At 47.1% G+C, this 12542-nt stretch overlaps 1 protein-coding gene across 1 annotated transcript in view; it reads right to left on the minus strand.

The window, feature by feature from the left end:
- The window catches only part of COL6A3 (collagen, type VI, alpha 3), a gene marked incomplete at both ends in the record, with an annotated part of 42318 nt that extends 30347 nt beyond the window's left edge, over positions 1-11971 (minus strand). The window contains 3 exons of the mRNA XM_010289602.1: positions 2215-2817; positions 6959-7561; positions 11366-11971. Of these exons, the coding sequence (XP_010287904.1) occupies positions 2215-2817; positions 6959-7561; positions 11366-11971 (1812 nt within the window). The remainder of the gene's footprint in view (positions 1-2214; positions 2818-6958; positions 7562-11365) is intronic.
- Positions 11972-12542: the final 571 nt, after the last annotated feature.

Below are 12542 nucleotides of genomic sequence, written 5' to 3' on the forward strand. Positions count from 1 at the left end.
CCGCGGCACCGAGTCAGGCTCCGCTTGCCCGGGAAAACGCTTCTGCCGAGTAACCAATTCGGTTGGCATTTGTGAGCGGGCGTTAAAAAGAGGTTTTAGGAACAGGCATAGCAAAGCGGGTCCAGACGAGGCTGCACGGGCTGCCTGAGACACCTGCCTTCTCGACATCTGCATTTGAGGCGGAAAAACGCATTTTGATGTCAGACGTACGTTTTTGAGGGCTGCTGAAGGGGGCAGAGATTTCCCACTTCTGGCAGTAACCAGCCAGTTCTCGGCTCCTTTTTAAGGCTAAAGCCTTCCCGGGGTGTCTCCCAGCATCTGAGCCCTGAGACGGGGATCTGCAACATCACCCCAAAGACACCGGAGCGTCATCGCCCTGTGCTTTTTGCTCTAAACGCGTCATGTCCAGATGACAGAGCAAAATGCTGAAACTTTAAATGAGATTTCAGAGAACTGAAGAGTGGGTTTAGCCAATGCATCCCCCTCCCAGGATGCCTTCTTCCAAGTAAGTTATTTGGGAAAATATTTATGCCCGTTGCTAATTCTGTTCAATGTCTTTCTGTTTAAAGCGTTTAGCTATGGCTATATGGCTATATTTATCCATCTCTCTAGCTTGCCTTGTCCCAGCAAGCTTGCTGTCCGATATATAAAATATATAAATACCGAGATATTAAAACCAAAAGGGAGAAAAAGGATCTTTGAAGTACAGGCGTTGCTCTCAGATTTTACAGATTGTCTCGGCTTTCTGTATTTTTATTTTTTTCCCTAGAAAAGTGACATTCGAGGTTCAGGGTGGGACAATATCTAGTTGAAATGTAACAGAGTGCCCAGCGTCAAAATCCGTTCCGTTACTAATTTGATGGAGTAGGATATGATTACTGGCTTATTGTGTATGTGAATAGCTGTGAGTACAGTAGAGCAAAAGGACTGGAAGTAAAAGAGAAGCTGCATGAATGTGCTTTAAAGAACAAGGAAGTTTAGGAACATTTTTGACTTACATTGAAAAATAAAAATGACAGGTTTGGTGTTTAGCCATGCAACATTGTATTAGCAGGAAAGACATTCTGAAAAAAAGCTTATTAAATGATATAAGTCCCGTGATAATCATCTTAATTAAGGACAAGTATTGGCAAACTGGTTTTAAAACGTCTGCCCTTCATGTAAACCAGTCATAGGCTTTAATTTTTTAAGGGTCCTTTCCAAAAAACTCAGTTTCTTTTGCACTGCAGTTTATAATTTAAAGTACTTGGAGAAACTAGAAAAAATATGGACATGGTTTGACACCCACTTAAGCCAATGGGAACCTCACTGGGAGCTGGATGAAGTCCTGTTTTTCCAATGTTCATATGCCATGGGACAGAAATGCAAGGCTGAAATATGATCTAGCACATCAATAATTCAACCTCAAGCATCTCTATTGGGAAGAAATCCTGAGCAATTTGGTGTAAAATCTCTATGCAACTAGAACACCTCCTGAAATTCAGGGGAAACTGCCTGAAAAGACATGACTTTAGGGACTGGATTGCTTCCGAAGTCTACTGATGTCAACGGCAAGACCAAATAAAAAGAATCCTCTGGCTTCACGGGACTTTGGGTCATCTTCTAAACAGATTAAATTAAAATCAACACTGCAATAGTCTCGTATGCCTCTTAGGGATTGAGCTTAGTAAATGGTAAGAAAACTGTAAATATGTTCTTCAGGGGTGAGTTTCAGTCCAACAGTGTCAAGGCTAGCTTTCTCCAAACATCTCCATGAAGAAACTTCCTTATTTTTTTTACACTCAGAAGAAACTTTTACGCTTCCTTGAGCAAATAGCCACTACGGATGATTATCAAGCTGGGGAAGAGATTGTAACATTCGCTGTGTGTCCTGTTCCTAGGTTACACAAACCCTAAGTGAGAGGAAAAGCCTCCGCTGAACGACTGCAGCACCTAACTAGTAAAGCACATCTTTCACGTCCAGGCCTTTAAATGTTGGTGACAAACATTGAATGGGACGAAAATCTCTAGGAAGGAACGACAAATCTGTCACAACAAGCACGCTACCAAATTCACCAATCTGTTCATGCACGTTTTGCAAATCAAAGAGAAAACGTTTAACTATGCTGAAACATGTACTTGATGCTTTCCCCCCGTTATCTCTACACATCACAGTATAAGAGTTGACAAACAGATAAACCGTATCTCCATAATTAGAACAAGGTAATTAATTACCTGATGGTGGTTCTTGAACAATCAGTCCTCCAGAGAGGGTCCGAATAGGTGACAGCACTTCGGGAAGAATGGCTTGCATGAACTGAACACGGAAATCGTTCGGGTTGAACACAAAATCTTTCTCATGGGCAATTTCTTGAAGTTCTGCCAGGTCGGCGTTTCTCGACCCAATGGCAAGGATCACTATCCGGTTCCTTTTCATTTCCGCCGCAGCTTGGTCAACGGCATCCCTGGACTTACCACCAGTGATGAGCACCAGCATGGGGAGCACCCCTTCCTCCATCCTGCACCCAGCAGCACTAGTGAAGAAGTTGTTCCTCACAAAGTCCAGTGCCGAGCCAGTGTTGAGTGCCGTACCACCCATCAGCTTCATTCTCTTCACGTTAGCCATCACATCCTTTCTGCTCTGGTGGGTGTTAAAATAAAACTCTGGCTTCACAGTGTCTGCATACTGTGCCACTGCGACTTGGATCAGGTCGGGTCCAACCTCCAGCCTTTGGACAATTTTGGCAACGAAATCACGAATTGAATTAAAGGGGCCAGTCCCCAAAGCAGTCGAGCCATCTATCAGGAAGACTATATCCTTCTTGTTCACTTCAATAACTGCAAGTAACACATGAACACAATGTTAGCGGAAGCCTCCACCACACTCTGCGCATCAATTCTAGGTCAACAGTTCAGCAACATTTAGGACTTCTTGTTTGCTTGAAGTACTGCTACTCTCAACACCTTTAAAAGGGTCTTGCTTTCAAAACAGAATTCTTTTTTAGGTTCTAGCAGAGGGCTCATAAGAAATCTGATTGAACTTTCTAAAACACAGAAGTGTTGCAAGAACTGCGTTGTTTATAAAACTTACGTTGAAATGCATATGCGTGTCAAAAACAAAAAGAAAGGCAGTCAGGAGAAATCTTGGCAATCGGCTGGCACATCAGGTAAAATAAGCGGGTGACGCTCCCCCTCTCTGCAGTGGAGCCATCTGAATTATGCCAGAGAGTGGTTTGGTCTCAGAAGGATTAGGTTCCCGAGAGCAATGACGCAAGTAAAGAACAGTCTCTGCTTACTCAACATACCTGGACTTTGGGTCTTCACATCCTACATCTTATTCCTTAACTAACAAAAACAAGTTATGATTTTTCTTGGCACAGCTAGCCCAGTCATGGAAGAGCTGAATTATATTCTGGTCACCACGTCTTTAACAAAACAGGTCCCCTGGGTTGTAGTGTCTGAAACTTTATTATTGATGATGGCACAGGACACAGAAAGCGCACAATTAGCTTTCCGGTTCCCTGGCTAAGTCTGAAGGAGGATAGTTAGGGGGAAAAAGCCCTGGTGTGCAAGCACTGGAACCAAAGCACCATCATATTTAACACAGCAAATGTACATAAAGCAACAGCATGTGTTAACAAGACCAACACCGTTATGACAAAAGCATTATACATGATCATTACGGGAGATAATCTTAACACCATCTTTTCGACAACCCTCGTTTATTCGTTGAAGCAGTGAGCCATGGCCAATATTGTGAAGAACCCCACTCACATCAGCACCTCCCTGATTTCATGGCACTGAAGTGAAAAAGGAAGCCTTATGTTGCTTCCAGGTTATGCTGGGGCATTATGGATCGTTATGGTACGTTGGACTTGGAGTGTCCTTAAATTGCCCACCCACCTAAGAGCTCCTGGGATGGGGTCAATATTTAACGCAGCCGGTCCATCGCCTCCCAAGCTCGCTGCTACACCCGGCGCACAGCCCGGGGGAAGAGGAGACCCAGCATCATCGGGACCTCATGCCCCTCGGGGCAAGCGGTAGCAAACGCTCTCTTGTCCTGCCTGGATAGAAAGGAGCACTCCGTCGGCTCCTCAGGGCTCCTCTGCGTCAAGGCTGTTTAGTTTGGATTTGAGCAAAGAACAAAGCTTCGCCTGCAGTCCTCCTTGGCCAGATACCAGCTGGCCACGGGAAGCAGTGCTACCAAAGGCCGGTATCCGTCAGGTTTCTCGTTTACGGGCGAGTGCCATGAGATTGGGCTAGCCCAAGGAGGGGTCTAGAGCTGGAGATGACATCTGCGACTCGGCTGCCTCCTCTGCCCTGGGACCCCGAGAGACCTGCCTCCACCAGCGACCACGAGCCTTTGCAAAAGCCTCTCGCAGAGCCTCGCTGGAAATTGTTTGAGTAAGGGCCGGTTGTCAATGTTTGAAGCTTTAAAAGAGCCCGCCGTGGTGCTGTGGGACGCGAAACGATGAGACCCTGCACCAAGCGAATGCGGTGGTGCCCTCCCCGAGCCACAGCCCCGTGTGAGCTGCCGGTGGCTCGCCCAGGCTGTCAACACAGAGCTACTCACAAAGCAACGAGGGTTTGTTTAAAGTGTCCCCTTCCCAGAGCCGTGAGATTTCCAGCATCCATACCCTCAGCCGGGCTTTTTTTCTCATCTGTTAACTCCAAGGAGGAAAGGGCTGAAAACAGGAAACTTTCCAAAGGGGTGACAAGGGCTGAAAACCCTGCTTTGGATCACCCAGGAGAGACGTCCAAAGCGCTTCCTTAGCTTGTCAGCTGCTAGATACCCAAAAATGGGGACCCTGGAAACTTTTGACTTTATATAGAAGTTTGTGGGAGACATCGAAGGGGCTTCGCAAAGATGAGGGAGGCTGGGGAGGAATAGCTCCCTCCGCTACTCATTTGTCTCGCAGCTCTCAAATCCTGCAGTATGTTTCCTTAGAGAAAAGGAATGCAAGAACCGAAACCGAAACCCACAGGAAGAAACACCCCACGGTGCTAATTTCAATGGACACAATTAAAGCAAAAGCATTTAAGCAAGGCTGTACGCATCTCAGCGGGCCTGATCCAGAGCCCAGTGGAACTGATGGCAGTTGTCCCGGGAATTTCGAAGGATTCGGGATCAAAGCATTATATCTTTGGCTCTAAAAGTTGGCGGTGTTGGAGGGTGTCAGCTCCCTCTTCATCACCATCTCGGCTATCTTTGGTGAATCACCTCATCTAATTTAATCATCCAGGCTCCCCCAGCAGCTAAAGGAGAGGGGAGAAGGGAGGCAGAGAGGCACCTTCAGACATCCATTCCTCCCAGGAGGACTAGCGTACAGCCGGAGAGCTAAAGTCAAGCAAGGTACCTTCGGTATTTCACAGGAATGCTTGGCCTATCAATGGGTTCGGCATCCCTTTCGGGCTGCGGCGTGTCTCCCAGACCAGTGCGTTATGCTGCAGGCTTCCGAGGCACCGATGTGAAGCAAGCAGACCGGTCAAAATTAATTTCCATGGACGCTCGGCAAAGGAAATTCCCTAAAGCTCCTTTGAAAATACCCACTTCTCCACTTAGCATATCCACCAATATGTAATTGCTCAGGCAGATGCTACTGTAGTACCTTCTACAAATGAGCTGTCATTTTAAGTGAAAAATATGCAAGTGCAGATGAAACCAAATGTACCAGCATTTTTAATCTTGCCATTCAAACAGTGGGGCAGAAAGAGAGGTTTTCCATGGGCTTGCGTGGGTCCTCGCACGCACATTTTAGCTAGACATGCAGACTTCGGTTTATTTAGCTAAATACAGTTCTCACAGGGTGCTACAAGCAAAAAGTTCTTTATGTTCTTTCTTGGGACGATCAAGGCAAGGTCATAAAATGATCTTTTAGGCAAATTCCTCCCTTTGATTTGAGCCACAGTATAGCAATCGTGTTTAGACATAGATCAGCGAAGACATCTGGGATGCAGTTTTGTATGTCAACATGGATCATGAGTTGAACAGTATGTACAGAACTCCAGACTGGCGCTTGGATCCCAAAAGTATTGTTTGCATTAAGCGTCCTGGTAATTAAGTGCAGCAGCTCCAGCCTGGCCCTTTCCAGGGGCCTCTGAAATACGACTTATTGTGTCTTCCGTAAAGCCTCTCTATCAGTAAATTTAACTTAGTCATAAAACCATAGGCGGAAAAACTCTTAATCGCCTACTTGCTCCATAAAACCAGATATTCATTATTCTACCGCACCCAAGCTAAAGCTAGGCCAGAAATAATGTCGAGGGGGACTTAAGAGTGACAAAAAGACCTAAGTGGAATATTGACACCTACATGGCCTCATGGAAAGCTGTGAACTTTCTCAGCTTACGGACTGAAGGGAAATATATGTTAGCAAGGTCGGCATTTCACTTCAGAAGGAACTAAGGGCTGGTTTGCTTTTAAGTTCAACACCACAGGAATTTCACCCATTTCCCAAGGCTAGTGCACAGTTTCAATGAGGTGCGGAATTTTACTGTTTTAGCAAGCTGGTAACCTCAGCTCTGTGAAATAAGGATCCATTTAACATCCCTCTTAGCGTCCCCAGTCAAATTTCCTTCTCGCGACACTTTCAACTGACATAATGTAAGTCTACGTGACGTAAATGTTTTCAGAACTGAACGTGCTGCAGTATTAACCCCCGGGGTGCTTAGATACCCCAATAAGGATTCTATGAGCTTTTTTGTACTCTGCTCGTGTCCTCTAAAACCCCATGCCGGGCCAGTTATTGACACAAAACCTCACGGTTTTCAAAAGAGAAACCACTGGGCAAATGAGTTTCTGCACATTAGCCACAGGACTATGCGTCTTTCCCATTGTTTCTCCATAACCAGACCAGAGAGCTGCGTTGCAAAAATAGAAATTTAAATTAAAAAAAAAAAAAAGAAGTTTTTAAAGTGCGCAAAAGCTCATTCATTCATCGATTCATCGAAACGCAACAGTCTAGAAAGGCATACATACCTTCGGTCACAATGGTTGGGGCCTCTAACAAAATGAGTCTTTGGGCCACTCCAACAATGTTGGGCAGTAATAATTCTCGAAGAGCATCAAGGTTACGGATATCCAGGGCAGTAAATGCGAAGCTTCCATCGGTAGCAATCTGCTGCAGCTCTGCACTGTCAGCATTCAGGACCCCAATGCTAAACGAAAATATACTAGCTTGCTTCACCGCTAACAAGCCCTCTCGGATATCATCACTAGACTCTCCACCACTTATCAGCACTAAAATCTGAGGCACCGCTTCCTCTATCCTGCTGCCTCCCGCCTGGGTGAAGAGGTTCTCCACCACAAACTCCAGTGCCGCACCGGTGTTCGCTTCCTCGCCACCGCGGAAGCTAAGTGCCTTCACGGCATCCAGAACATCCGCTTTTGTGGAGTAGCTGTTCAAAGCGAACTCGGTTCTGGGTTGATCACTATACTGCACCACCCCAATGTGTATTTGCTGAGCTCCAACTCTGAGGCTTTCAATCAAATTTACAAGGAAATCACGTATGGCTTGAAAATTGACACTTCCGATGTTGTTTGATCCGTCAATAAGGAAAATAAGGTCAGCGGACTCTTGAGCTTTAAAAAAAGAAATGCAAAAGGTGAAAGCATTAAAATGAGTGATTACATGCGGTTGTACAGTGTTCTGACATGTTTCTTGGAAAACCAGTAAGAAACACGAAAATGAGCAAACAAAACACATGTTCACTGAGGAGGTGATATTTGCCTCTCAGTTCTGCATTCTGATTGAATACGAGCTCCCAGCCCCATCCCAGTAGCGTCCGCTGCCCATCGAGAGACGGCTCAAGCGGACACAACTTGAGCTGCTGGCTGCAGTTACACGGGGGTCAGCGTGATTGGCACGTGAGGGGAAAACTCGGCAAAGCATAATTTGGGGGAATCTAGATCCATTCCACCAGTGGCCGGTACTGTCCCTGTACTCAGCCACAGCCAAAAGAAAAAGGTGGATTTTGGTGGCAATTCAACTCTGAAGATAGCGGATGGTAATCTTTGTAGGGAGTTTTCCTCATTGCAGCCTCTTTTTGCTTTGTTTTTTTTTGTTTGTTTTGGAAAAAAAAAGAAAAAACCACCATTTACTGGATACACGGAAAGTTTCAGCCTCTCTGTTGCAATTCTGCTCTTTTGCTGGTTAAAAACAGTGGCTGAATATATTGGCTTCTCCCACCACGAATGATTATTGTTTGAAATGCATTCGTTAGAAACAACTGAAAAGGTTTTGGTTATTATTCTTGCTCCGTAACTCTTTCACCAGCCGTCCAGCATACAGGCGACGGTATTTGTCCAGCAAGCTGACCCAGCAGGTCAACCCGTGCCACGCAAGTATTTTCTTGCATTAATTATTTTGCACAAAGATGTACCGATTATCGATCGAGGTGTCTGGCCTGTATTTTTCGTATGGACTCTGGATATTCAATCAAGGAATGCAGAATCAGGTTAAAACAGGGTGATGAAATCAGTCATGACACAATTATCCAACTCTATTTGTTGTGACCGTACCCAGACGCTCACACGCATCTGCTGAGGATAATATACACACACCGAACAAAACTTTTATACAGCATGAACATGGTTGTTGGGGGGGGAAACATTTTTGCTGTGAGACTTACCAAAGCAGACCCAAAATGCCCTGGTGTCTGCTCTTACTCCTTTTGCTCAACTCATTTTACCATCAACGTCACCAAGAGCTGTATGCATGCAAAAAGAGGGGGGAAGAAGACCCCAAGGCATGCTCAAACGTTCCCATGCTATTGCTCGCCAATTTTGTTAAGAAATCAAATTTCAGACTATTTGCAAATGAATGACAAACAACATTTGGAAATCCCACCCAGCTCTCAGCTTTTGAAAGCCGAAGAAGTTGAAACCAGTAGCAAAACTGGTATGTAGTTTAGCAAGGCCAGGAGTAAACCTGCGGTCTTTGCTATTAACCAGCAATGGGAATAATTTTTTTTCTTTTTTTCTTTTTAGCTGTTTTTCTAGTAAATATTTTCATACATCGCAATGCTGCCAAGAGATTCGAGTAATGCCGCAATTCCAGCGACAAAGGAAAAGGTCTCCAGGGCATCAGCGCTTCCCTGGGCCAACTCAATGGCCAGCGTTGGCTTGGAGAACGCAAACGTGGTTCAGCCTTGCAAAGGGCTTCGGGATTTTTCCATTTTTCCATTATTGAGTTGAAAATTAGGGGTACTTAGAGTTATCTTTACTGTGCCATTTTCAATTGGAATGTACACGTTCTACTTCATCATGTAAATGAAAGGGCGATCTCAAAGCGGTTGTACCCAGCGCTGCTTTCGATACCCTGGACATCTTTTTGAGGAACAGGATTTCAGACGCCGATGGGCGTCGGCATGGCCGCACGGGTCGCTCCCACAGGAAGGAAAACAGATATCAAACGGATGCGTTGGATAATTTGTCATCACCGTACAAAAACCTTATACTTCAGTGCGCATTTATGGAACAAGCTGGTGCTGGAGAACAAATAAAAGCATGCTTGTTACACAACTAAGCAAGGAGGGTCAGATGAGACAGACAGCTCAGATTTAACAGGTACATCAAGGCACACTGGGGGCTGACCCTCATACTTACGCTGGTCAGCTCTGGGGACTGCCACAGAGCAACAGCTTTGGGACTCTGGACTGGAAATACTGTGCGACGGGGGTTTTTTTACATTTCTGCTGTCTATTAGGGCTCATTTCTAGCATAACATCCATGGCATTTTTACACATTTTAACGCTACATGGAGTTATAAGCTGAATAAATGTCTTCTTAAACTCTTACGCCAACAATTATTTGTACCATGCTTTGCACACTGTTGTCATGCCGTGTTTAGGACCTGTAACATCTTCTCCCCTGTTTAATGATGCTCTGTAGATCGCCCGTGCAAGTTATATGGGCAAAAGTACAATAGTAGGATTAGCTTAAGCTTCTGTTACCGGGGGAAGGAAATGCTTGCAAAAAATATCTTTGAGGAGAAACGAACTTGGGAATGCACGATATACATAAAGTAGGAATTTGCCTTCAAAGCTTTTAAAGAAGCCAGCCACCAAAGACCGATTTCTCTATTGATCGCAACAGGGAAGCACTGTGGTCCTTCACGGTGAAGATGCCGAACAGCCACTGCACGCTGTCAGCAGGTGGGATATACGATTCATTTTCCACGTATATCGACATTTTTGTCTTAGAATTAGCGAACTCTGTGTCATCTTGCTGGGGCAGCTGCTTTCCTTCCCTGTGGCTTTCACGTGATCTGGATATTTGCCCTGTCAAGCACTTTGCAGAATAAAAACACATGTGAGCACAGCCTTTTGGTGTCACTCGGTGTCATGCAGTGATGGAGAGCACCCAGTGGGGCTGGCGTGAGGGTTAATCAGGCAAGACAACACGGGGGGATTAATGTTAACGCTGCCTCATTACACTGCTGTTGCCTTACATCACCCCACAAGCTATTGACCTTCAGATGGAGTCTCAGGAATAAAAAGAAAGGTTTGATCTCTGGGACTTCTGTTTTGAAACACAACAAAGCTGCTCGGAAGGCCCTTTCCACACTGGAATTTCATAAACAGAGGAGGGATGGAGGAAGACTCTTATCTTTTTCCAGGCAAATTGGGTCCCCGGCTTGCGGTCAGCACAGATCCGTTGAAGCCAACGTAGATTGCCGAGAGGTTTCTGCTACGGGAAGGGTCCAGCACCCCGGCGGGTGGAAACCATCGGCTTGTAAAGAAGGCATTTGCGTGGCACCGCAAAAAGGGACTCTCCAACCACACACCTTCTCCAGGCGGATGAGGAGAGAGGCTAAGGGCCAGCTCAGGGACGGGGTTTCAGCGGAGAAGTTCTCCACCGAACCGCTTTTGCTGTCTTCGGCCAAGAACGTGACTTCCTGGAGCAGCACGTTGCCTGTCTCACCCGCTAGCTGCAAGAGGACATCCCCCATGGCGTCTCCACAGCCAGCAGCGACCTTCTTGGTCTCGAGACCCTTCTCAGTCAGGGCCTCAAAGAGTCGCCATCATGGCTGGTGTGTCCATCCCCTATTTCCCTGCCTCGGGAGTGGATAGGATGGGGCAATTTAATAACTCTGCAAAGCTGCCTACGCCCGCATTTCCGTGCCGTGGGCGCAAAAGGGTGGCCGCAACCGACCGCTGTCCATCCCAGGGCTCCTGCGCTACCTCCCGGCAGCTCTGGCAGGAGCGTCAGCTGGGTCTACAGACAACGGCACGCTCGATAGCTGCAAACACGGGGCCACGCGCTTCAAACCTTTGTTTTTAAACCTCTGAACGTCCATCTCAGTCTCGCCCCTACGAAGGCTTTAAAACAGCGCAACGCCAGCAGGTACCATGCTGATGGGAGCCACCAGCGGTCAGCCATTACCTGTGATGTCTTTAACCAGTCCTTTGGCCCCAGCCTTTTCTGGAGTCATGGATGAACGGACACTCGCCACTAAGTCTCCAACTATGCCGTGGAGAGCAGTAAAATTCTCTAGGTTGAAAAGGTGCGTGTCGAAGGGTTCGCTCGCTATTTCCTTTAACTCCCCTTCCACTGCATCCTGCACGCCGACCGCAAACATGTTTACACGGGCCGATTTAAGGACGGATGATGGCAGAGCCACATCATCCTGGGATCGTCCGTCCGTTAACACTACAATAACCTGGGGGACGCCTTCACTGGCTCTGCTTCCAGCAGCTTTAGTGAGGTGGTTCTCGATTAGGTACTCTAATCCTTTTCCAGTCTTGGTGCCTCCCCCCACGTAAGGCATGTTGGCAATATGGGACAGGACGTCTCGGGTAGAGGGGTACGTATTTAACTGGAACTCTGTGTGGGGGTTTCCGCTGAACTGGACCAGGGCAAAGTGAAAATCATTTCCTCCCACATCTAAAGCTTTTACAACATCATACAGAAACTCTCGAACGAGTTGGAAATGTTCCTTCCCAATGCTCCAGGAGGAATCCACTAGAAATATTATATCAGCCACGGCAGCTTTAAAAAAACAGATGGGGGTTTAGGATTTTCTATCGGTCAGCACAAAGCATGCCTCCTCCTCCTCCTCCTCCTCCTCCTCCTCACCCAAACAACCGACAGCCTCTCTCGCATGGTGAAAGTGAAGCTCAGCTTCCCCTTAGCGCCCGCAGCAAAACGAGAAGCACTGGGGGAAAACCAGGCAGCCATCCGTGCCCCGACGTGGCCGGCGTTGCGGGACAGGAGGGGACGGCATGCGACCTCCCCTTCCCAAGGAGGGGGTTTTTCTCCCCTCCCAGCCCCCCTCGCCGCACGGGTTTGGACGCCAAGCCCTGAGCCAGACGAGGACACCGGCGGCTTCACGTGTGAATTTGGGCTCGCTTCAGGCTGCCCGTGGTCTCCTGCACGGTTTTTTTCGCCGGCTCGGGGCTTCGCTGGCTCCGCGGCGGTGCGCGAGGGAGCAAGAGCTGCTCGATGTAAGCAGCCCAGGCGCTGGCCGAAGTTTTCCAAAGTTTTTCCTGGCCGCTAACACCCCACCCTGTGACACCAGCTCCGCTCCCACAGACACCAGTGCCTCCCCTTAGGAGAAAAA

This window comes from Phaethon lepturus, unplaced genomic scaffold (assembly GCF_000687285.1).
Source record: "Phaethon lepturus isolate BGI_N335 unplaced genomic scaffold, ASM68728v1 scaffold38810, whole genome shotgun sequence".
NCBI classification, from domain to species: domain Eukaryota; kingdom Metazoa; phylum Chordata; class Aves; order Phaethontiformes; family Phaethontidae; genus Phaethon; species Phaethon lepturus.